Here is a 26,395-nt window from a genome sequence, read left to right on the forward strand (position 1 = left end):
AGGGACCAAATTGTAATAAGGAAAAGTTCAGGGGTCAAATGTCGATATTGAAGGGAAAGAAATCGGGGAAGAAGAGAGGAAGAGAGAGAAAAAGCGGGCGTCGCGCGAGAAGAAGGAGGAGGGTCTTGCGTCGTCAGTCAAGGCAAGGAAGAAATAGCAATGAGGCGGAATCGCTGGCGGCTTTGAGGCCATTCCGTAGTTCCGTGACCTTCCGTACCGATCTTAGTGGCGATCGGCTCCCCTTGGAGAGCTTCCTTTTGGCGGCAGCGTCGGTTTTGGTGGCCGGAGGAGAGAGTTCCCGTGAAGGTAAAGCCGTATTTTTGGGCTTTTCCGTGAGCTCCGTGGAGGATGGATGATTGGAGGATGTATCCAGGCTCTCCTCAAGCTTCGCGATAGCCTTTGGTTTAAATGGCGATCGGGCTTCGTTTGTAAATCGACGGTCGAGATCGTCCGCAAATCTCTCCGGATGATCGGGTGTCAGATCGGAAAATCGAAAGCGGGGATCGTCATCAGCGCGTCGTTGTGAGTCCGTTGGTGTGTTCGGATCGTCGATCGGACTCCGGCGGCTGGAGGCGAGTCGACCGAGCGATCGAGCGTCTCGGTAATTTTCCAATAGAGATTAAATCTTTGGTGAAATTGGTACCCTATCTAGCCTAACGCTCTTTTGTCTTTTCCAACCCAAAGGAGTTTAACAAAAAAAGAGTTTGAGTGATGCATGATGCATGTGCAATGCATAAGATTAGACATTAGCATTCATAATCAAAGAGAGTTTTACAAGGTACTACACAAGCATCCTTTCAACTTTATTACTTCCACACATGATTTGAGGTGAGTCTCTCTTTCTTAGGATTTAAGGTCTGGGCTTATTATCAATAAGGGATAATAAGTTGTAACGCGCATGCCAATAACTCTCAAAGTAATTTTAAAATAGACAAGGTGATATTTTTCAATATAAGAATAAGCCTATATATCTTTAGGCCTAAGGCCTTACATCACACGTCTTTGGACGAAGGCCCTCCAAGATGTGGGCTTAAACTTATAAGGGAAAATATCTCAAATAGTAAGCAATATGGGTACCTATGAAAAATTTATACTGCCATTACCATGGGCTGAGTCTTGGATAAGGATAAAAAGCTCCCACAAGTAAAATATATCCTTCCTTTACTTGTCTCCCCATTCAAGGGTCCAAGCGATGAAGGAAACTTACTTATTACTTGTGATTGATGGTTAACCAGTGGAGCAATTCCAAGGTTCAAATGGTGACAAAGAACTACTAACCGATGCCATCGGGGCTATGGGAACCAAAGTGCATAATGTATGAAAATGGTGTAGTGATGCAAGAATAGATCGTTAAATGATAAAATTGAAAATAAGGATACACAAGAATCAACTTCTCTTATTCCTAGTGGAGTCGCCACTGTGGGCGGTAGTTTCAAGCGCGCACCTAAATGTCTTTAGCGACTACGAAACTACAAGGCTTTTCAACCTAATTGAGCAGATGCTAACTAGTCATAGAGACTAGCATAGAGAAAGGGAGTTGCCACCCAGATAATTCTCCAAGACACTTTTTCTAATTGAGTGATGTACTAGATTCCATAAAGAAGCTTTGCCATATCTAGAGATGGATCTAGAAGCCAACTTTCTTTTTTGTGTATCCTTATTTTTAATTTTTTATTTAATGGCCTATTCCATATAAATAGAACATGCATATTCTTTACACACCAAGCACTACAGCATATGCGGTTCACCTAAGTATAGCCCATTTTAGTTAAGCCCAATTCCCACTCATGTTGTTAGCCTAAGTTCAATACTCAATTATGTATAAGGAAGCCTACCTACTCTAACCCAATTACAAGTTATGCTTTTGATTAACAAGTTTTTATCCTAAATGGGATACAATTTACATGCCAAGGCCTAATTCGGTTATCCAATTCTAAGTGAGTTAATCAATTAATTAAACATGGCAAAGCTTGCTAAGTCTAAATGGATTTTAACTTACGCCCAATCTACCAATGTATTAACCTAATTGATTACAAATTACATGCCAAGAGCCTAAGTTTTAGAGCCTAAGTCTAGATGTCCAATTTTGGTTAACATTCACATAGCTGGTATTTGTCATCCATCCATAAAACATAAAGCAAAATGAAAACTAGTGAGAATTAATTATTACAACTCTTTCCTACAACTAATTAACTTAAAAAAGGACTAAAAGGAATCAAAATTGGTAAATATTAGCTAAGGATCTTGAAATTCGCAAAAAGGGATTGATTTAGGACAAACAGTGGCCACATCATAGAACTAGTCAACTCTATGCACAACCGATGGGCTCTAGGCTTCTGTCTAAGCCGATTTTGATATTTGTTGGTGCTCCAACTCTAAAAATCCGATATACATGCATAAAACACGTGAAAAATGATTAGTATACATGCAACACACTAAAATGCACTTGAGATGACTAATTTTTAAGGCAAGAAGACACAAAATAATTAAAAAGTAAACTTATAGTAGATAAAACTACCTAGGTATGACATTTTCCTAAAAATATAGATATTAAGTTAATCATGTGAATCTAATAAACCTAACTAATCATGCCAATTCATATGGATTATCATCAAAGAAAAACAAACCTAGCATGTTTATATATTCATATGATTATTAGATTCAAAAACCTAGGAATAAAAAGTTATCTGTTTCAAAACCCAATAAACATACACATCAAAGAAACATGTAAATCATACAAGAACCTTATTTTAAGCATATATGGCATAAAAGATAATAATTGGAAGGTAATTAGATCAAATCTAACATGTTTCTAATAATAGAATGATAAATAAGGTAACAAACAAATCAGAAAAGAAGAGAAAGGATGATGGTAAAGATGCTTTGAAATCCTCAGATTGTCACCGTATTGTATAGATCCTTAGGTCTTGAGTGATGAGGATGAGGTTGAATAAAAAATAAGGTAGGAATCCAGAGTGTTTTAAGGCTTCTATTAGATTTTTGAGAGTGTGTGTGTATATGACTAAGAACTTACTGTCGTTCTGTTGAAAATTGCCAACCTAAGCTTAGGGCTTCCCTTTCTATATATAGGGAAATATTAAGGAAACCCTAGAGACTTTATATATAAGTTCTAATTTGTTTGATAAATATCTATTAAAAAACTTATTTTTGGACTTGTAAAAAATGTTAAATGATAATTCTTGATAAATACTGAACAAATCATGAAAAATCATTAAAAATTTGAATAATTATCAATAAAATATTCTATTAGACGTATTTTTATTTATTTTAGAGTTTTAAAGTGTAAAATACCCAAAAACGACATCAAATTTTGAAATCTGAGCCAATCGAGACTGTGTAGAGCTAACTAGTTCTATATAGAGGCAATTGGCTCTGGGTACAGCCGATTCGACTGTATGTAGAGCTTATTGGCTTTGGGTTGGAAATCTTTGAGAAATTTATCAATTTAGCCTTTGAACTTTCAACATTTGCAATTTCACCCCGTCAACTTAATTTTTTCTATCAATTTAGTCCAAATTGATTTAGAAAAAATAATTTTGGTTCAATTACTTACAACACTAATTGGGATTTGTCCATCCTCAACCCTTCGAGACTTGAGAAAAGTAGTAAATTTCATCATTGAGTTTTTCGTAATTTCTTTAATATCTAAATCTGAAAAACGGGTGTTGACAACTACATCATTTCCACACATTGTGCACATTGGTCCCTATAGCCTCGATGACATTGTTTAATAGTTCTTTGGCTCCACTCAAACCTTGGAATTATGACACTAGTCAAACATCACTTACAAGTGCAAGTAAATTTCCTTTGTCACATCGACCTTTTAGTTAGAAGACGAGCAAAAGAAGGATATTTGACTTATGAGAGCATTTTTCCTTACCCAAGACTCAGCCCATAGTAATGACAGCATAAATCTCCCCTAGTTACCTAATTGCTTGTTGTTTAAGATATTTTCCTTTATAAGAGTTTGAAGCCCACATCTTGGAAGGCCTTGGCCCAAAACATATAGGCTTCACCCTTATGGTGGAAAATATCAAACTTATCTATTTAAATCTCTTTGAGAGTTTTTGGAAGGATGGTTGTAGTATACTTTGTATATTCTTTTACTTTGATGTGTTTGCTAACCTTTGGCTTTGTGCATTACACATGCATCATGCAAAAAATGCATCTTATGCATCATTCTAACTCATTGTTTTGAAGCCATATACATTCTCTTTTGGATTAGAAGAGACAAGAGAGTGGTAGACTAGATAGAGTCATAAGCCAACTCTTTGACTTATGAATTTGATGAGTTAGTCCTGACTGGGGAAGACAAGCTTGTTAAAGTATGCTTGATGTGCATTATTTTATACATGTTTATATGCCTAATACATTTTTTTGCATAGTTATCTTGTTTTATGCCAAAATCACCTGTGTTTTGGTTCCTTTCATGTTCCAGGTCATTATGGATGGACATTATCAGTAATCGGGTGAAATACGTGCAATTACGGACCAAAATCCATGAAAATTGAGCAAGGACTAGCATTCCAAGGTTGAGCACGGCCTGGACTCTGGCCGTGCTGAACCATCAACACTTGACCCTTAAGAGTGCCATCTTAGCATGGTTTCCGAAGCCACCACGGCCTGTGGTGGCTCAGTACCAGCAAGGGCACAACCAAGAAAAAGGCTTAAGTTGCGGGATGCGGAGGTCCAACACGGCCTGGACTCCATCCGTGCTGATCAACACGGGCTTGACACGGCCGTGCTGAGAGATTTATATGGGTAAATGCAATTATTGAGTTAGGGTTCAATTTTCTGACTTGATTTCACACATACATGCAAAAGCCATCTTTTCCCAGACTTCAATACTCGACTTTAGGAGACCATTTCATCTATTGAAGGGAGGATTACATTAGTTTTAACATCAAATTGAAGATCAATAGGAGATTTGGAGACATTCAAGAGGCAATTTAAGGTTCATCATTCAGAATTAGGAAATTTAGAGTTTTTCATCCAACTTGAAGAAGAAGGGTGTACATGCTTTCGATTTACTTTTCTAAATTTGTTATTTACTTTGTGTTACTTATTAGTATGAGTAACTAAATTTGTTAAACCCATTGGGGTTCCTATGTTGTTGGATTGTTTTTAATGCTTATGAGACTTTGATTATCAATGCTTGTCTCTTCTTGCTTTCATTATTAATGAGAAACCACATTATTCATGAGACATTGTGAGTTGTGGTATTTAGATTGCTTTATGTAATTGAGAAATTCATTTAGTAATTGGAAATTTGAATAGCAAGAACTGGTTAATGATCATTTAGAGATAAGGGTAATTGACTAGCCAGATTAAGAATTAACAAAGCTTAATAGAGGCGAGTTAAAGCTTAATGCTAATTTTATAATCGATCGTTAGGAAGAGGTTCCAACTTTAGGTTCTTAGTTTTAGGAATTCGGTTATCTCGAGAGGGAAACCGAATTCAGTTAAGAATTCATCCACGGGTAATTGCAATTGGTAATCAATATAATCTCTATCTTCACTAAAATCCAACTAGCTTAGGTCCCCTTGGGTTTGCTTTTTTCCTTTAATTGTTTCACTAAATCCTTTCAATCTGTTTGACACTTAGTTAACCACTTGCTTACGTTTAATCATAGAATAGCAACTTCATTGATTTTATTAAGGTTAGATATCATAAGACGCTGTAGTAGTTCTAGGATCACCCTTACCCGACCTTGATACTCACCGTTAGTGCTAGTCTGCATTGATAGGTTCACTGCCTTAGATTGTAGCTACATAAATAGCCTATCAATGCTCTAAAGATAAAGAGTTGTCAAATGATTTATTTTAATTTATACATCATAATTAATGGCATACAATTATACTAAAGGTATTGTTTGACTTTAATGGTACGAGTAGTCGAGTATTATTAAGGAATAATCCAAACCATTAGAGATGAACACCATGGAATGTAAACACAAATGTAAGAGAAATTATAAAGCTAGTTCATAATGATGAGGTTCTTATTACATACGTTCCTAAACTTTTTTCATAGTCGATGTTTGATCAAGAATTAGATATTAATCGTTGAATATTAATCAAATAGTTGAGACTGCTATAATGTGTTATCACTTCCTTGTGAAGTAAGCAATCTGCCTCATAAGGTTGAGGAATAGGAATTCTGAGATAAACATATGGGTGCTTATTACAAGAACAAGTTCATTGAACACAGCCGTACTAAGTAGTCCGTATGGAATTTACCCCAAGTGTCTATGGACAATACTCTTATGACAATCATGTAAAATGTGATCTTTAGACTTGAGACAACAATATATTATCTTATATGTGGATTATTATACTTTGATACTATCTTATGTTCTCCTATCCATGGAGCGCTCGAGGGATAGTCATTGGATGTACTAACAGCCATATGAAGATAATAAGTTATCAATAAAAAATTTATTTCCCAAGGTAATATGTCATGGGACCTTATCCTAATGATTCTTGATATGCTTTAACATGGAAATCCTTGGCCAAGGTTGTTTCAATGAAGATTATGAAAAGCGTTTCATAGATCTTATTCAAGATGTTATATGCAATTATCAAGAACTAATATGATTGATCCAATTATAGAGTTGACACTTGCATCCATGCTCTACGAACCAATTGGGACAAAAGCACAATGAAAAGATTAAATTACATTGTGACATTATTCACTGTAAAGGTTGATTAAATCACTTTAATCCTTCCTCATAGTTAGGTGGTCATGATGCATTGCTAGATGCCAATCTTGATCTATAAAATATGAATTAAGTTAATTAGATAATTAATATTGAATTAAAAGGGTTTAATTTCATAATTCATAATTTATTTCCAACATGTTAAGAACCTTTTGGGTCACACACAAATGGGTTTAAAGTTGAGATTAAAATGAGGCTTAAAATTGTGCTTAAGCTTATATACATTGAGCCTAATTAAAAGTTAATTAGTTTAATACATATTGGGCAATGATATTCGACTATAAGGGATCTATAACTATGCTTATATATTAATTAACTTAATTTAGTCTAAACAAGCCCAATTAAGGCCCAACTCAAGAGTAAGTAAAGCTTTGCTTATTATAATACTAAGTTAAATCCCATGTATATATTATGGAGTATGATGGGTGGTTAGGATGTGTATATATATGAAAGGGAATGATGCCATCAATATTTAATTAATTAGATTAATTAAGATTCAACCTAGCTTGGAACTAGCATTCACTCCTCATCATCTCCACTCTCTCTCTTGTGAAGGATTGTTCATAGGAAATTTCAACTTTAAAGCTTGTATCGATTACCGTTAGAGGCTGATCATTTGAGTAAATGCATCAATCATCCTTGAAGAATCAAGAATCAACAAAGCAAGAAGCACTCCTTGGAATAGGCGGCATACACCCTTTGTAAGCCTTCTCCATATTTTGCTTGTTTTATGTGTTATGACTATCTAAATCAATAAGATCCACGGTGGGAATTAAGAAGAATTTAAAATTGCTTCCATTGTGCTTTTTCCTTATGTTTTAATTTCAATTCTTAACAGTGGTACTAGAGCCTTCATTGATTAATTTAGTCATAATGGTTGCATAAGTTAATTGATCATAAGCATGCAAATCTAGAATTTCTAGGTTATTTTAGAGTTTTCATTGGTTGCCATAGCTATACTTCAAATTCTTAGGTGATTCTTATTGCATATGAACCCTAAAGGATAGAACTTATGATCTGAAGATTTTTAGAATTTTTGGATCTCGTTTGATTAGGGTTTGGGTATTATTTAAAATTAGAATCCCGAGTCGAGTTCATAATCCTAGACATCCCAGTAACCTTCGCTTTGTTATTGGGAAGGCCATGGTTCCATGCCCTAGGTGGAGTGCCTTCTATTGTGCACTAGAAAGTCAAGTTTTATCATGAAGAAAAGATAGTCATTATCAATGATGAGTGTGGCAAGGTTATTTCGGCCATCTAAGAGGCTACCAAAGAACTTAATGCCCTGACTGGATTTCAAGTTGTTGTGCTTTATGAGGATTACATGGATCCTAAGTTGGCTAGTATGTTCAAGAGGATGAACTTCATGCTTGCAATGGAGTTAGGAATGAATCAACAGGGAATTGCAGAGCTACTCGAAATCAAAGAACAGAAAACTCGACAAGGCTTGGGGTATAACAAGGATGAAGATGAGGCAAACCAAAAGGTAAAATTTTGAAGGAGGTCTTTGTCAAGGCATTTAAGCCCTAGTTTGGCGAGCTTGAGCCTATTACTATAGTTGGAACTAAGGTACCTGGGTTTGATATCTTCAAGAGCTTGAATATAGACAGGATGATTGAGCTAAGCATCAAGGATATCCGAAAGAAAATCACTGCAAAGGTTGAGGAGCTAAAGCTGGAAGAATTATCATCATACCCAAAGACTTGAGCCCACAAGGTTTAGTTGCATTGGTTGAGGGAAACATTATTGATTTTTTTATGAAGAATATGATGTAATAACGTCCAGCCTTTATGAGGATGATGACATTTTTGCTTCTAAAATCAATGACATAAACTCTAACTTTGCTTGCTTGTGCAGTGTCTTTTCTGATAGTAGTGTGCATGTAAATAATCATTACATATGCATATTTGACATTAACTCTATTCAAATTGTATCATTTAATTTAGGAACAAATGAAAATCCCAGGAATATTTCTATTGCTCGTGAAATAACTCTTAAAGAGAGGAGAGAGTTTGAGAAAATATTAGAAAAAAAGAAAATCAGCGTTTGCTTGGCCATATGATGATATGTGAGGGTTAGACAGGAAAATGGCAAAACACCACATCCCGATCTACCTACACATCAAGCCTATCAAGTAGAAGTTAAGAAGGTTGAGGCTAGAATGGGCAAAAAAGATCCAAGAAGAATTCACTAAGTAGGTGAAAGCCAACTTTCTTGATGTAGTTGATTATCTTGAGTAGTTGGCGAACATCATTCCGGTCTCGAAGGATGAAAAAGTTAGGATGTATGGATCTGAACAAGGCGTGCCCTAAAGATGATTTTCCCCTTCCTCGTATAAATGTGATAATCGATAGTGCAGCTTCTAGCGCAATATATTCTTTCATAGATGGATTCTCTAGATACAATCAAATTATGATGGCAGTCATAGACAAGCTGAAGATAATGTTCATCACCGAATGGGGCACATATTGCTACAAGGTTATGTTGTTTTGGTTAAAGAATGTTGGAGCAATTTATTAGAGAGCACCCACTACTTTGTTTCATGATATGATGCATAAAGAGGTTGAGGTGTATGTGGACAATATGATGGTTAAATCTAAAACAAAGGAAACGTATTTTTTAGCTTTAGATAGGTTCTTAGGATGAGCATAATAATATAACTTAAGGTCGAACCCAAAGAAAAGTGTGTTTGAAGTGACGTTAGGAAGCTACTAAGGCACATTGTGAGTCAACGAGGGATAGAAATTGATCTAGATAAAGTCAGGGAAATTCAGAATGCCAATACTAAAGATGGAAAAAGAGGTCAGAGGGTTTTTACGACGTCTATAGTATATCAGTAGGTTCATTTCCAAGCTTACAATGGTTTGTGATCATTTTTTCAAGCTTTTGAGGAAACATTAACCCATTGTGTGGGATAAACAGTGTCAGAAAGCCTTTGATAAGATTAAGGAATACCTGATGAAGATGTCGGTGTTAAAACCGCTGAAGGACGAGAAACCATTGATCCTCTACTTGGCCTTGGAAGAAGAAGTAATATGAGCGATAGTGGCACAGTGTGGGCCCAATAATATGGAATATATGGTCTATTACCTCAACAGGAAGTTGCTGCCTTATGAGTCAAAGTACAGTCTCATAGAGAAGACTTGTCTGACTATGAAATGGGATACAAGAAAGTTAAGACACTATTTCAGGTCTTATAAGGTTCAAGCAATTTTAAAGATAGACCCACTGAAGTATTTGTTCGAGGCTTCGTCCTTCATGGGTAAGTTCGTTAGATTGTTGGTACTTCTAGCAAAGTTCGACATCGAGTACATTACGAAGAAAATGGTCAAGGAAAGGGTTGTAGCAAAATTCGTAGCACAGTGCACAATCGAAGGGGACATGCCTTAGGATTTAGAGTTTCCTAATGAGAATCTATGAGCAATCGAGATTCAAGAATGGAGGTTGTACTTCGATGGAGCAATGAATGCAAAAGGCATATGGTTAGGAGTAGTCTTGATCACACCAGAAAGCAAGATGTTGTCGATGGCTAAAAAGTTGGACTTTAAGGTAATAAATGACATGGTAGAATACGAGGCCTGTTTGTATGGGTTAGAAGCGGCTATAATGGCATGAGCGAAGCAACCGGTGGTCTATAGGGACTCTATGCTGGTAATCTAAAGGAAGAGAGGTTAAAACCATATGTCAATTATCTCAGAACTTTGGTTTACAATTTCTCTAAGTGTTCATTCATACACTTGCCCATAAATAAGAACCAGATGGCAGATTCATTAGTCACTCTTTCGTCTTTGTGGGACAATCCTGCACAGCTCTCAATGAAGCCATTAATGATTATAAAATTCAGAGTACCTTGCTACTTTGGGAAGTAGCTTATGGAAATCTAGATGGGCCTAGAAGAAAAACCCTAGTTTTACAATTTGTAGAGTTTTGTAAAAGATAAGGAATCTCCAGAAGACGCAGTAGTGAAGGACAAATACGTGCTATGGATTCAGGTTAGGAACTACATCATCCACAATGGAATACTGCATAGAAGAATGGCTTCGGGTGTTCAACTTAGAAGTCTGACTAAGAAAGAAGCACAAGCGGTAATGGAAGAAGTGCATAAAGGGGTGTGTGAGCCTCATATGAATGGCATAGTACTAACTAGGAAAATCATATGTCAAGGCTATTATTGGTTGATAATGGAAAAGGATTGCATAGCCTTGGTATGAGGATGCCACGAGTGTCAATTGTACAGTAATCTGAGTCATCTGCCTCTAACTGAAATTCATAATTTGACGTCTGCTTGGCCTTTTGCAACTTGGAGAATCGATATCATTGGAGAGATAAAGCCTCCCTCCAATGGACATAGGTTCATAGTCATAGCAATTGACTATTTCTCTAAGTGTGTTGAAGCCGAGTCATTTACCAATATGGGGGCAAAGCAGATGGCCAAGTTTATAGAAAGAAAATTAATCTACAGGTATGAGGTCCTGCACCATACGTGTTATAATAAATAATAGGGTACTATTCATGGGTGAAACGATAGATCTGCTTGAGGAATACAAGATTGAGCATCACAGATCTTCTCCATACAGGCCTCAAGCAAATGGTTCAGTCAAAGCAGCTAACATAAACCTGAAAAAGATACTCTTAAAAATGGCATGGAATTACAAGGATTGGTCATTTCGACTACCTTTTGCACTTTAGAGATACCAAACTACTGAACGAACATGAACGAGATAGACACTATACTACATAGTTTATAAGACTGAAGTAGTTCTACCAGTTGAGCTAGAGTTGAAGTCTCTAAGGGTTATGCTGGAAGCCGACATACTAGAATATCAATGGGCAGAGCAAAGGTACGAGTAGTTAGCTTTGATCGATGAGAAGAGAATGAAAGCTTTATATCACATATAACTATACCATAAGAGAGTAGCTAGAGCATTCAACAAGAGGGTAAAGCCGGGGAAGATCGAAGCTAGTGATCTAGTGTTGAAGCATACGAGGTCTACAACATTCGATCCTAGAGGGAAGTTCAAGCCTAATTGGGAGGGACCATATCTTGTAAAGAAAATTCTACCCAAGTGTGCTGTTAAGATTTCAAACTTGGAAAGGAACGAATTCTCTGAGCCTATCAACCTAGATCGTCTCAAGAAATACTATATTTGAAAAAGAAAAAGGAAGAAAAAATAATAAATAAAAAAGTGTCTGCTAATCAGAAAATCTAAAAATGCTGGTCATGCAAAGATTAAGGCAATAAAGAGAGAAAATGTTTAGCTTGAGAATCCGAAAGGACTTATTGATAACATGAGTTGTATCATGAGAAATAAAAATGTACCCATTTAGGCCTTTATTAAATGAATAAAAATGTCTAGAGTTTTTTTTATCAAATTTGCATACGAATACTTATTACTTTATGCACTACTAAAGGAAAAAAAACAAAACAAAAAACTAACCAAAATCTATGAGATCTAAAATATAAGCATTTTCACTTTCTTCTTTTTGCACTTGCATTTTTTGGCTCAGTAGCTAGCTCTCGGGTTATCTCTTACAAATTCGGGCACAATGGTAGTGTGAAGCAAAACCCAAGCCTTAAAATTATCATCTGCGGTTAGGTCACCTTCAGCATCAATGTTGCGCTCTATGGTATGGCAGGGCCATAGCTTCTCAATCTTGTCTAGAAAATCTTGGCTCAATGGAAAGCGTTCGAAGTCAGGAGGGTATCTAGAATTAACTGCTTCTTCCTATACTAGCGGTAAAGCCTAGAAGGTGTATAGAAAGTAAATGGTTGGAGTCCAAACAAGAGGACACAACCCCCATATATCAGAAGCGTGACATGTTGAATCTTCTATAAAAGGCAGGTCTAGCAAATAAGGGTATCTGGTGTTGCCCTTCATCCAAGAAATCCAATTTCTATGACCTTGAGGCACAACAATAGAGTGAAGTTGCACATGCTTCGCCTCGTATTTGTCAATGTCCCTTGGGATAGTCAATATCTGAAGCTTTTTATGTAACCAAATCTACAAAAAGAGAAAATAAAGAAAAAAGAAAAAGAAAAATAAAGAAAAAGAATACAAAAAAGAAAGTGCTAAGTTGAAAATCCAAAAGGATGTCTTAGAAAAAAGTTAAGACATTAGCCTGCTAAGTTGAAAATCCGAAAAGGCGGCTTAGGCAAAAGTTAAGGCGTAAAGTAAAAAAAAAAAAAAAGAGATTTGGTTGCATTCCTGCAGGAGAATAAGGATGTTGGCGAACCTTCAGTGGGTTTTGTACATGTCTAACCTAGTAATGGTTTCAACTAGAATTACTAGAACTGGATTAGCACCACGCACCACCTGATCAATAATACTAGCGATTCAAATACCTTCCCCTCTTGAGAAATCAACAAAAAAATTGGACATAAAGACAAAAGCTTACTATTCTAACCTAGATAGGAACTCCCTCTCTTTCTTATCACAGTAGGGAATCAAATAAGTAAGGGTAATGTACCCACCAATAGAATGGGAAAGTACCTCAATTGGGAGCATGTTGAATAGCTCTACAATTTTGCCAAGAAAAGGATCATCAAGTCTTAGCAAAGCAATTGGGTCGATAGAATCATTGGGACTTCCAAGAATGGTAGTAAACTCTTCATCATTGGGCAATGATTCTTAGCCATTGAAATTGAAGACATGGTCTTTTGGACACCCAAAGTTAATAGTTGAGTGAAAAACATGTAGTCAAGTTTGGTATGCTACAAAGCCTTAAAAGAGGAAAGGTGAAATTCTCCAAGCTTGATCAATTCATCGCAATTTAGGGCTTTTGAAAAGGGTTTTGAGGGTTTTTACGCTTTTTTGAGTCATGTTTTTTGAGCTAAGAAGAAGGGAATTGCATTTGAGGAAGTCAAGGATGTAGGAGTATATTTAGAGAGCCAAAATTGGACTTGGAATCGGACTATGCAACTACAAAGCCAATCGACACTATGTATAGCCATTTGACTATGCATAGAGCTTATCAGCTCAGCTCCATAGCCGATCGGCTAGTGATTTTTCCAGTCCTGAATTTTCATTATTTTTTGAGTTTTTCTCGCATTCTGATATTGTATATTATAAAAAGTGTTTTGGACAATCAAAGCATGTATCAAATAGACTTCAAATATCAAATCAAATGTCATAAAATTAGCAAAATACAGTATAATATCCAATACAAGAAATGTCCTAAAAAAAAGTAAAATAGCTAATTTAGTTAAGGGAAGTTGTTGGGGCCCCCTCCCGAGTCATCCATCCCCTCATTGGAATCAACCTCTATGCCTTGATTTCGGAGAGCAGACAACTGGAGTGTCAGAGTCTCACTGCTCCTGACGAGCATCAACTTACCCTTGCAAACCTTGTGGTCCCTCTATATAAACCCAAAGGATTAAGAATTGCATAACATACCATAATATGCATATCATTTTATACATTTTTGCTTTTCGTTTGACTTACCTTCCGGTCCTCGTTGATGACAAAGAACTATCTCCTAGCAGCAACAGCAAGTCGATATACGTGCTCGAACTTATCCATTTAAATTTACATAATTATATATGTATATTTGTGTCACTAACACTTCAGGGTAGTAAAAGTAATGTAGAGCAATAAAGGAAGAGACTACTCATATGGGTGCATCCACTCCATGTCAACTCTGAAAGAAGGGCTAACAAATGGTCTATAGTACCAAAAGGCTTCGATATGAGACGGTCGAGTCTAGAAGAAATGGTATGCTCCTGGGGATCACGTCCGACATCATCGTAAGAGGTGCCTCAAAAGCGGCAATGGTGGATGAGCTAGAGATGCAAGTGCCCTTAGTACGGCAAGCGGGTCGCCCCTCTTATGACTCTGACACTCGAGGAGCACTGAATCAAGAAAACTGAATACAACAAAGGAAATGCTTAGAATGCCATATAACAATAACCAAGTAAAAGAAAAGTAATAAGTAAGTGCTTGTGCAATAGTGTCTCTATCTAGGGGCATAAATCCTAATAGTTGAGTCATGAAGGACATATAGTATGTCCTCTTCGACTTGATGGTAAGCTCCTCGAGGTCATTGTAACCCTCAAGCACTCTCATCCGGCTCCTCCTCTGCAAGGTCTTTTGTCCAAAACATAGACAACGAGGGCGACCTAGGCACCATCACTGATTAGATCCTCTCTTCCAACCGTAGATCTGCTCGCCTAAATACCACACTCGGCAGACGGGCCTCGCAAAGAGTATCCACTTATGCTCAATGTCAGTAGCAAATAACATATAGGGGTCCTAGCTACATCGTCCCCGAGCCAGTTGACCCGAACTTAAAAGGCATATAGGTAAATATTAAATCAAACTGATATACTCTTATTTTACCAATCACAGGTCAAAAAGTTGATCCATATGCTTTACACATGGACCTGAGCCCACTTTAGTGAAACGCTCCTGCTAGATCTCTAGCGGCTCAAGCAAGAAAAAGCTCATAGATTGTTGATAGGTTGAGCTCTTACCAAAAAATTGAGCTCTAAGGCCCACATATATACTTAAATAGTCAACATATAATGTACAATAAAAGAAATATAAATGTATGACAAAGGAGAAATGACATACATGTATGGCGTGCCAAAAGCCATATAGCCTCTTGCTCCCATGGACTATGATATGCAACTATTGGTATAGATAAGCTAGTGCAATAGACCCCTAGCTGTATGAAGAGACCTAGTCCAAGTCTTCTCAAACGGGCTAGGTAATGAAGGTTCAACGAGTTTCCCAAGTCATAAAATAAGAAAGTTCTAAATAAATAGACCAGCAATGCTCGAACCATCTAATCCACCTCCCGAGTAAAGCATAGAGTGAACCCTTTGTAATAGAGAGGGATGCTCTGGTAGGCTAAGCAGCGGGTGTTCTTGCGCGTAGGCAAGAATCCCAATAGGTCGATGATGAATTAGTCCCAAGCATCATATCTCTAATTATTGAGGGCATCATCAAAGGGTATAGGCGCACCCAAAAAGTCAATATCAATGATAGCGAAGAAGGTGAGTGGGGATAGAGTCAACTCTTCCATGGCATATGGAAGGTATGGGTAGTGTCCATCCACCTCTCAATCAAAGCGTAAACTGAGGTATGGTCGGTCCTCCCAACAGTAGAAGGAAGTGTAGCCATAAATCGACAGAATCTAGTGTCTCCAATCTGAGCCTGTACCACGCTTGGAAGCTCATCAAACCACTCTTAAGCTACGTAAAAGTTGTCATCGAATCGGATCAGCACAATATCAGTTTAAAGATAAAAAAATAGGTTTGAGTGCATATACACATGCATTAAAGTCAAAAATCAGGTATGTAAATCAAAATTTTGAAGTTTTTAAGCCAATCAGTGTGCGCGAGGCTAATTCAGCTCGTGCACGGCCAATTCGGTCTGTGTAGAGCCGATCGGCTGTTTATGTTAGGGCAGCCTAATTTCTATCAAATTTTCATAATTTTTCGACAAAATTACGTGTTTTCTAATTGTATAAATGACATGTAGGTAAAATAACAAAAAAAAACCTCATCAACGACCGAAAAGGCTTAATGCGTGCTCAATTTGGCAATAAGAGGAATTTCTTCCTCTTTCACCAATTCTAGGTCATTCTAGTGAGAAATTGGCAAGGAAAAGTCCCAATATGGTGTAACTGGAGTGCGACCTGCTGATCTTGATGAAGAACTCACCATTTCAAGATAGATTTGAGTGAATTTGGTTAAGTATTAAGAGAGAAATCAAAGAAAGAAAGTAGAGAAAATTAAGAGAAATTGGATAAAAAAATGAGAGAATGAAGGAAACGAGGTAAATATATGTATTAAAAGTAGCAAATTGCTACTTTGGTCCTTGACCGACGAATTACATTTTGGTCCCTTATTAGCAAACTACCAATTTAATCCATGGAAGGCAAAACAGTCGAATTGCATCCCAAAGTAGAAAAATCAATGTTGCGCATCTCAAAAGTGTTGAATTGACCAGCTTGGTCCCTAAAATAGGAAAATTACTATTTTTGTGCTGAAGTAGAAAATCTCAATCTTTGTTTCCTATGGTGGAATATATTTCAAAATAAGTGGACGTGGTCCTTGAATCAATTTTTTACGGGCATGATCCCAAAAATCAAGGTGTACAAGCGTGGTCCTTAAGTCAAGGTACATGCGTTGTCCCTAAGTCAAAGCTAGAAGTTTCTGTGTATATCTACTTCGGAGGGTGGTCTTTGAGCTGTCGAGCCTATAAAACATGGCTTCTACAACTTATATATCCTTTTATTGTATCATTGATATTTATGATTTTTCTTGATTTATTTAACCATGAATATGTTTATAAATCTCAACAAACTAAGAGAAAACTGTAAGTACCCATTTTTCGAATCTAGATATCAAGGAAATTATAAAAAATTTGATGATAAAAGTTGCTGCTTCTCCCGAGTCTCGTGGGGTTGAGAATGGTCAAATTCCAGTTAGGGTTACGAGTAGTTGAACCAAATATCATTCTTGAAATCAAACTGGGCTAAATTGACCGAAAAATTAAGTGTTAGGGGATGAAATTGAACCAATTAAAAAGTTCAAGGACTAAATTATAAAAATTCTTGAAAATCGCTAACCTAAAGCCAATCACTCTGCATAAGCCAAACGGCTTTACACGGTCTTGATTAGCCAAAACTTGGGTTTTAATGTTGTTTTTAAGTATTTTTCAATTTTAAACGTTGATAATTATTATAATATGCTTTCTAGAAGGTTTTTATTGATAATTATTTGAATTTTAAATGTTTTTATGATTAAATTGATTTTATCATAATTGTCATTCAAATTTTTTAATAATTCCTTTAATTATTGATAATTATCAATAATTAAAGAGAATATTTCTCTTAGCATTTAGGGTTTCCTCTTTTTTTCTCTATAAATAGAAAAAAAAATCCTAGACCAAGGGGTTGGTAAATATTCGTTGACAACTCAGAGTATAGAATGATCGATAAGCTGACATACTAGATTATCAAAAAAACCAAATACCAATCCTAAAACACTTTGGATTCTTACCCAATTTTTGGATCGACCTCCTCCTAAGACTTAAAGATCTGCACAATATAGTGACAATTTCAGAGTTTCTAAACTCAGCATATTATCATCTTCCCTTCTCCCTTTATGATTTTCCTTGTGTATTTAGTAACATGCTATGGATTTTTGTGAAAAACACCATCTGATAATTGTTTTATATATTTCACATATTTAGATCTAGATTTGCCATGATAGTTTATTGAATTTATGTTATTTTTACTAGATCTGCATAATAGGATTTTGAATCTGATAACTTTTGTAGATGTGTATTTAAAGGATCTCAATTTGTATGACTAGATTTAGTTTTTTGTTATCAAATTCACACGATTAGTTTAGATCTATTGATTTTTTTTGCCTTTTAGAAAAATTACCATATCTAATGAATCTGCTTGTTTACTGTAAGTTCATTTAAAAGTCTGTCATATTGTTTTGCCCTAGAAATTGGCTATTTTGCATGTTTTATTACATTTTATACGTGTATTAACTAATATTCTTGCGTTCTGTGCATGTATATTAATTGTATAGGAATTTGGAGTGTTTGTTCATCAAATTCGGCTTAGGAATGCCCCTAGAGCCGATCGGCTCTATGACATAGCCAATCGGCTGTTTGTCTGTTAGTTGCCAATTTTTCTGATTTTTGATGACTTTCGCCCATTTATTGCATATTTTTATTAATTTTAAGTTATTTAGTTGTATGAGGGTTGTAATAGCTTAGTTTTTCTTACTTTTCTTTATTTTTATTTATTTTCTTGGTAATCTGTGATGGACAAATGCTTGCTTGTTTAATTGATATCTAAAACTGGTCCATTTAGACTTAGAACTTGTAATTAGACTTTGACATGCAATTTGTAACCCATTAGGTTAATAAAATAGTAGGTGGGCCTAACTTAAGTAAGCTTTGCAATGTTAATAAATAAATTGAGCTATTTAGATTTAGAAAATTAAAACAGACTTTTGTATGTAAAAAGTAGTCCATTTAAGATTAAAGGCTGGTAATATGGATTTAATGAATACAATTGAGCTAGACTAAGTGGGTTTTTATATAATTGAGTAGTTAAGTAGGTTAATCAACAAGATAAGAAATTAGGCCAGACTTAATAACATGAGCTAGAATTAGGTGGACCTGACATGTTGTATTGCCCATGTGTAAAATATTATTATATTACATTTATAAAGAATAAATTATTAACTAATAAGATTAAATGTATAAATACATAAATAAAAAAATCAGTTTTTGAATCCATCTCTGAATGTGGCAGAGCTTTTCTATAGAATCTAGTTATTCACATAAAAAGTAAAAATGTCAAGGTGATTTTACTCAGGTGGCGATTCTCTTTCTCCGCAATAGGCTTTGTAACTTGTAAACATATTCTCAATTAGGTTAAAAAGTTTTGCAGTGCCATAGTCGCTAGGATACTTTAATGCACGTTTGAAACCGCCGCCAGCAACGTGCTTCAAGCTTCTTGAAGACTCCATAACTGATTTCCACCTTCCTAGTATTTTATTTTTCATTTTTCATATATTAATAATTATTAAGAATTATCAAACCAACTCTTGGCTAATGCGCCGAGAGTTAGGAATCCAAATAGGACCAAAATTCATGGACTTCAAGATTTAAATCAACTCTAAATAATTTTAAAAGTCTGACCAAATTTATTAGACTTAGACTAATGCTAAATTTGGAATATATACTAACACGACAAAAGATTTTAAAAACTAACTAAATTATTAAAAATATATTTTTCTATTTTTAGGAGAAAGCAATCTAAATTTTATCGCATGAAAGATCAAAATTTTAGATTAAATTTAGTTAAAGATAAAGAAGGATTAAATTACATTTATAAGATAAATTTAGGGATCGAATTAGAAAAATCCATCTTCTCTGCTTCAATCTAGTTTAGACGTCTAATCAGATTAATGCAACAAATAAAAGTGAAAAAATAAAATAAAAATCCCAACCAAAAATCCAAACCTCAGAAGTCCCCACCACAACCAGAAACCCTTCAGAGCCCAGAAAGACCACAATCCTTTTTCTTTACTACGTCCACGTGCTTTTCATGCTCGATCGTCTTCTTCCACCTAGCCTACTCTACATCCCCCACCCCCCTCGGCGCACGTTAGCCACCTTCACCACGCCTGTCAAAACCCTAATGTCCATTTTCAGCTCTCTTTCCTCTTTATAGTTTAGCCTCTGTGCCATACTTTATTGCTCTCTTATTTTGTGAATCTAATTCATTTCCTTTTAAGAAATAAATAATTAGAGAAAATGATGGGATCAGAAAACCAGAGCTTTGGAGAAGCCCATCTGTACGCATCCCGAGAAGAAATGGAAAATCTTGTATTGGATGAGCCATCATCCAATACGGGCAATAACAGTTATCGCACTGCCATGTCATCGGTTACCGATACTCATCATCACCCTCTCTCTGATCCCTTGCTTCGAAACCCTAACGTCAGCGCTCCTGATAACTCCTCCTATATCGAACCGCCGGCTTATGCTGATGTCATATTCAGTCCATTTGATGAGAACACAGTCAACGAAATCAACGGTGGTGGTGTTGATAGCCCTAGTAATAGGTCTTCAGATTCTTGTGCTTCTTTGTCAAGATCACCCTCTGCCACTTCTGATTATATCAAGATTACAGTCTCGAATCCGCAGAAAGAGCAAGAGACTACGAATTCACTTGTTCCGGGAGGTAATACTTTTGTTACATATTTAGTTACCACGAGGACTAACATTCCGGGGTTTAATGGATCTGAATTTAGTGTCCGGAGGCGATTTAGAGATGTAGTTACATTATCAGATCGATTAGCGGAGTCATACAGAGGCTTTTTTATACCACCGAGGCCGGACAAGAATGTTGTTGAGAGCCAAGTGATGCAAAAACAGGAGTTTGTGGAGCAGAGGAGGGTGGCATTGGAGAAGTACTTGAGGAGATTAGCGGCGCATCCTGTGATTAGGAAAAGTGATGAATTGAAGGTGTTTTTACAAGTTCAAGGGAAGCTGCCGTTGCCAACGAGTACTGATGTGGCGTCAAGGATGCTTGATGGTGCTGTTAAGTTGCCAAAGCAGTTGTTTGGAGAGAGTGGTGCTGTGGCACCACACGAGGTTGTGCAGCCCGCCAAAGGCGGGAGGGATTTGTTGAGACTGTTTAAGGAGTTGAAGCAGTCTGTCGCCAATGATTGGAGTGGATCAAAGCCACCGGTTGTCGAGGAAGATAAAGAGTTTTTGGAGAATAGAGAGAGGATGCAGGACCTTGAGCAGCAACTCAGCAACGCTTCTCAGCAGGTACATTCTCTAACTGATTTATTGATTTTAAGATTGTAGGTTAGATGAACTTCAATTGTATAACAGTTCATTGATCTATTTGTTGAATGTTTATAGGCCGAATCACTAGTGAAAGCTCAACAAGATATGGGGGAAACAATGGGAGAATTAGGATTAGCATTTATTAAAATGACTAAATTTGAGAATGAAGAGGCTATCTTTAACTCCCAGAGAGTGAGGGGTGCTGACATGAAAAATTTGGCCACAGCCGCTGTCAAAGCAAGCAGATTCTACCGGGAGCTAAATGCACAGACTGTCAAGCATTTGGTAAATAATGGAAACTTTTTATGTTGATTTCGTTACGGTATTTCTAATTAGTTCATGTGTGTTTATTTCTGTATGATTTGTTTGTTTATTTATCTATGAACTTTATCAATTAATGCATTACAGTTTTGAACGAAATAGATAGTAAATATCTTTATTGCATGATATATGGGTATTTATCAGAAGCTTGAACTTCTCTAAACATTGAAGCCACATTTCAAATATATAAATACCAAATGCAGGACTTTGGGCTTCAAGAATTGAACGTTGTAATGGTTTCTAAAGAAACTTTTCTGCTGTTTGAATTGGACAGGATACTCTTCATGAATATCTTGGGCTGATGTTATCTGTCCATGGAGCATTCTCAGACCGTTCTAGTGCTCTATTGACTGTGCAAACCCTCCTATCTGAATTGTCCTCATTGCAATCAAGGGCTGAAAAACTTGAAGCAGCATCTTCAAAGATTTTTGGTGGTGACAAGTCACGGATTCGCAAGATAGAGGAGTTGAAAGATACCATAAGAGTTACTGAGGATGCGAAAAATGTTGCAATAAGAGAGTATGAACGGATTAAGGTATCCTGTTTTATTCTATTGTCCATGTTGAACTTGTGTCCTGCTTATGTATTTCTGATCATGAAATATCAACTTGGAGCTAGATTTTTAGGAAGTCCTTTGTTTTCTTTGCTGTTATTGGGTGTCTACCAGATGCATACACTTTCCTGTAATGACAGCTAACATTGGTGACTGCTTGGTTTTGACCAATAAACTTCAGTTGTTTTTTGGGCATAAATTGCATGCTGAGACCAAAATAGTATTGGGAAATCCTGCCGTTATGGATAATCCCATTTTCATTATATGTACGAGGATAGAAATAATTCAACAACATTTTGGTATCTAAAGAATTTTTAGTATGTCTTACTTGGGAGATAATGTCGTGGATATGTTTGGTGGACATTAATTTGCAACTACGGTGTTGTTAAGGCTGGCCACTAATATGCTAAGAGTTCTGTTTGGGTAACCTCACGGACATGGCTGTTTTGGACCCTGGAGTTGCAATAGTTCTCTAAGAGTAGCTGGACTGACTGATAGGTGGTTCATTTTTCTGTCTTTCTAGATATTTAGGTCGAGAGCCTTTAATGCTAGGAAATGCCAAGAATTCTAGCATCTGTTATGTTCATTAAATAAGGCAGCAAATCAAATAAATTTGAAATGGTGTTGGTTACAAAGCCATTTTCTTTGTTGCTAATGACGATTAATACTTCACCACGGGCTAGCTATCTTTGCATTATAGTTCCTATCTGATCCACCTACACCTAATTGTTTGATTATGATTGTAAAATTGGGAAAGCTAGTAAGCTGTCTGCAAAATCTTATCTGAAAAGACACCTGTTGACGTGTATCTTCTTTGATCATGATTCTCTTACTTCTGCATGAACATTCATGTTGACAAATTTATGCTTTCCTATTGCTGAGTGTCATTAAAATTTTAATTTGCTAGTAGATTGATAAAATGGTTCTAAAATGTTGACATGTTCGAGGTGTACTATGCAACCCCTTAGCTTTGCCAATGCAGCAACTATCATAATGAAAAATCTTTTGATAATCATAGTTTAATAACGAGCTTTATATATGTTTTTGGTTTTCAAATCAGCTCTTGTCATAAATAACCTTGTTTTATACGTCCAAAATTTCTTTGTTAAATTTAATTATGGATCATGGATATTATTGTATATGGGCTTAATTTTTTTTTTCTTTTGGCTCTTCTAATTATATTTCAGGAGAATAATAGGACTGAACTAGAAAGGCTTGACAGAGAAAGGCACGCAGACTTCTTGAACATGTTAAAGGGGTTTGTTCTTAATCAGGTACCTTCTATGTTTTCGGTTCCTGTTGATTGAGGATAATATCTTTTTCTAGATAATATACATTGTTATTTTGACAGTGACTCAAGTTGTCTTAAACTTCTGTTTCTTTACTAAATTTGATTTTACAAATTCATCTAGATATATTTTGCAACCTTTTTCTTTCTCTCTCTAAGTTTGATTAAATGAACTTATCTGGGTTACATTTGCCACTTCTTTTCTCCAAATTTGATTATGTGAATATATCTGAATTAAATTGCCACGTTCTTTTTTTTCTCTCTCTAAGTTTGATTTATCAATTCATCTGGACTAACATGAATTTCTCCTAACTTATTGCATCAGTATTATAGTGTCCTCAAAAATATGCTTTTGCAGCTTAAATTTATGGGTGCATCTTTTTGACCCGACGTAACAAATGCTTTAAGGGTAAAGTGCACTTCAATAGACTTGGGGCAAGTCTAGTAATTGTTGGGTCTTTCTTGTGGTGCAAGGGGTTCTAGATTTCATATTTCTATTCAATATTCATTTAGGAAACCTACAAGGACATGCTTGTGCCTTAAAATCAGGCTAAATAAGATCGATGATCTAATTTTGTACTATCAAGTTGATATGATATGGTAGCAGACTATGGAATGACAAAATCTCTATAAACTATAATTGTGTAGTAATGAGGATGTTGGGTCCTTGGGGTTGATGTTGTGATTTGGGTTCTAATATTTATTTGAACTATTATAATTATTTTTATTTTTTTTTTGGATTGTGGATATGTGGCTGTTATTAGTTTCTTAGTATGACTTGATGGATAAAGTTAAAAGAATGAGGCATTAATGAAATAACCTTGGTAATAAATATTGAATTCAGAGAGAGAGAGAGAGAGAGAGAGAGATAGAGAGAATAAGAACCTGGATTAGAACCATGTTCTTTTACTAGCTGGGGGTTTTAATTTTGGGGGCATTGTCTATATTGTTGGATCTTTACTTTAGTCTTTGGATGGGTTGGTGACCAAGTGTTACCCTAAACTTGGACTTGGAAGTTATTACACCTTGTTCTCCATGTCTTTTTGCCAATGGACCCATAAAGGGAAAAAAGACCCTATAAACGTGGTATTGAGGCTTTGCACTCGCATATTAATAGTGCCATTTCCACCTCATCTTTATCCAACTGCTCTGTCATTGCTGGCAACCATAGTATGTTGGTCATGCTATCTAATTTAGAGTCTTAGATTGAGTTAATTTATCAGATTTTAGATCAATAGACAATTTGGAGATAAGAAGGGAGATTCAAATGAGGGAGAAGCATAACATGGGGAATAGAGAATATCCAGCGAAAAGTCAAGTAACAAAAATTGTTAGCTTTCACCAAAAGAAAGTATTTCTATACTGATTCTTTCTCTTTTGCTTATCCTTTTTCCTTTTCCCTCTCCTTTTTGGGTATCAACTCATCCTACCTGAAGTTACATTATTTTGCCACATTTAGTGGGATATACAGAGGGAATTTGTAGCATTACCCTTTACAGACCCTGAAGTTTTAAAATATGAAAACTTTAAATCATCATAAAGCATGTGTGATCAAGCGGAGTACCAGTAATTACTTCTTGTATGACAAGTCATACTTGGTTATTTGAAGTCCAAGTGACTTCTTGCCCCTGCCAAACTTATCACTGAATCCATATATGCTGTTACAAGGATTCATTGACAGGCTTATACCAACTAAACTGACATGTTTTTTTTTTTTTTAATTATTATTTTTATATTTTTAAAAGTATAGCATGATCTGTTTGTTCCCCAACTTCATATGATTGACACTTCCATCTGCAGGTGGGATATGCTGAGAAAATTTCAAACGTGTGGGCAAAGGTTGCAGATGAGACCAGTGCATATACAAAAGAGAACACTTAAATGTGCGAATGTAAATTCATTCAGATCTTGAACTCTTACTTCTCTTTCCTTTATGCTCACTGCTAGGAAATATTACCACATTGATACAATAAGGAAAAGAGAATCCACTTGTAGCTTATTCAATTATACTTTCAGGTTGTCTATTAATGAGGTTGTCAACACACCATAAAATGAGAAGTTTTAGTTTGATGTTGTAATTTGCTTTGTTTTCTTATATGAAGTACGGAGGTTTTCAAGTTAATGATCACAATGGATGATTGCGACTCTCTGGATCTATTAGATATGAAAGATTAGATATCGAGTTTCTCTATGAGATGGAGAACACGTAGAAAATGTTATAGTTAAAATTAATATATTAAAAGAAATATGTCAAGTCAATATTTTTCTAAATAAATAAATGATATTAATGGACTAAAAAACTGATAAACAATAATTAGAAGAATTAATAGATTCTTTTTTCTAAATAAATAGTTGAATTATATTTAAAAACATTTAATCTAAAAATCTTAAATTTATACCGACATATGCAGTAAAAAGATTACTATGAAAATAAATTGAAAGAATAAAATTAAGAAAATAGAATAGATGGTTCTTTTCTATTACAAAATTTTAAATATGTTAAGACGTGATAATATGTGCACGAGAATATGAAGTAATAGATATAAGTTTGACCGGTGAATTTAGAAGGTGGTGGGTTAACTATTAAAAATAGAAATGAATTTTATAATATTAAGAAAAATATAACTATTTAAATCCATCAAATCATCTTCATCTATTAGAGAAATTAAGTTTAGGAGTCATAAGTTTGATATAACTAATACATTACTAATGATTATATTTTAAAATTTTATATCAAGTGTGAATGCTAAAATTAATGAATTATTATTAAATTTAAAATATTAAATTATGACAAGTTCTCAATGGTATAAAGATCCATGTTTAGCTAAAATCTTAAATAGATTAGGTTGTAATAGTCTATTTTGAACAAAAATTTCTTTTATCTTAATTACTTACATTATATGAGAAGGTTAGGATGCAGATAAAAATAAGTGTAAAAAATTAATCCTTTATGATAGATGTGTTTTTAAAATTTTAATAACTGAAATAAATGTTGAAAGGATTAGAATTATATACAAATTTAAGATTGCAAATATAAATAGTAAATGATAATTATGACAATTTTGATAAACAATATTATTACAATGGCAAAATTGCTTATCTAAAAAAAAATTGCAAGTTAAACAAAATAGGATTTTTGTTATAAGGCCTCAATTTTTCA

The 26,395-nt window shown here is 35.4% G+C and overlaps 1 protein-coding gene across 1 annotated transcript; it reads left to right on the forward strand.

The window, feature by feature from the left end:
* Positions 1–19,676: 19,676 nt before the first annotated feature.
* LOC8270290 (sorting nexin 2B) lies at positions 19,677–25,352 on the forward strand. Its single transcript, XM_002516302.3, has 5 exons — positions 19,677–21,052; positions 21,149–21,358; positions 21,669–21,929; positions 23,135–23,221; positions 25,036–25,352. The coding sequence occupies exons 1-5, from the start codon at positions 20,030–20,032 to the stop codon at positions 25,114–25,116; spliced, it is 1,662 nt and encodes a 553-aa protein (XP_002516348.1). The 5' UTR covers positions 19,677–20,029; the 3' UTR covers positions 25,117–25,352.
* Positions 25,353–26,395: the final 1,043 nt, after the last annotated feature.

The sequence above is a fragment of the Ricinus communis genome, chromosome 2 (assembly GCF_019578655.1).
Source record: "Ricinus communis isolate WT05 ecotype wild-type chromosome 2, ASM1957865v1, whole genome shotgun sequence".
Taxonomy (NCBI): Eukaryota; Viridiplantae; Streptophyta; class Magnoliopsida; order Malpighiales; family Euphorbiaceae; genus Ricinus; species Ricinus communis.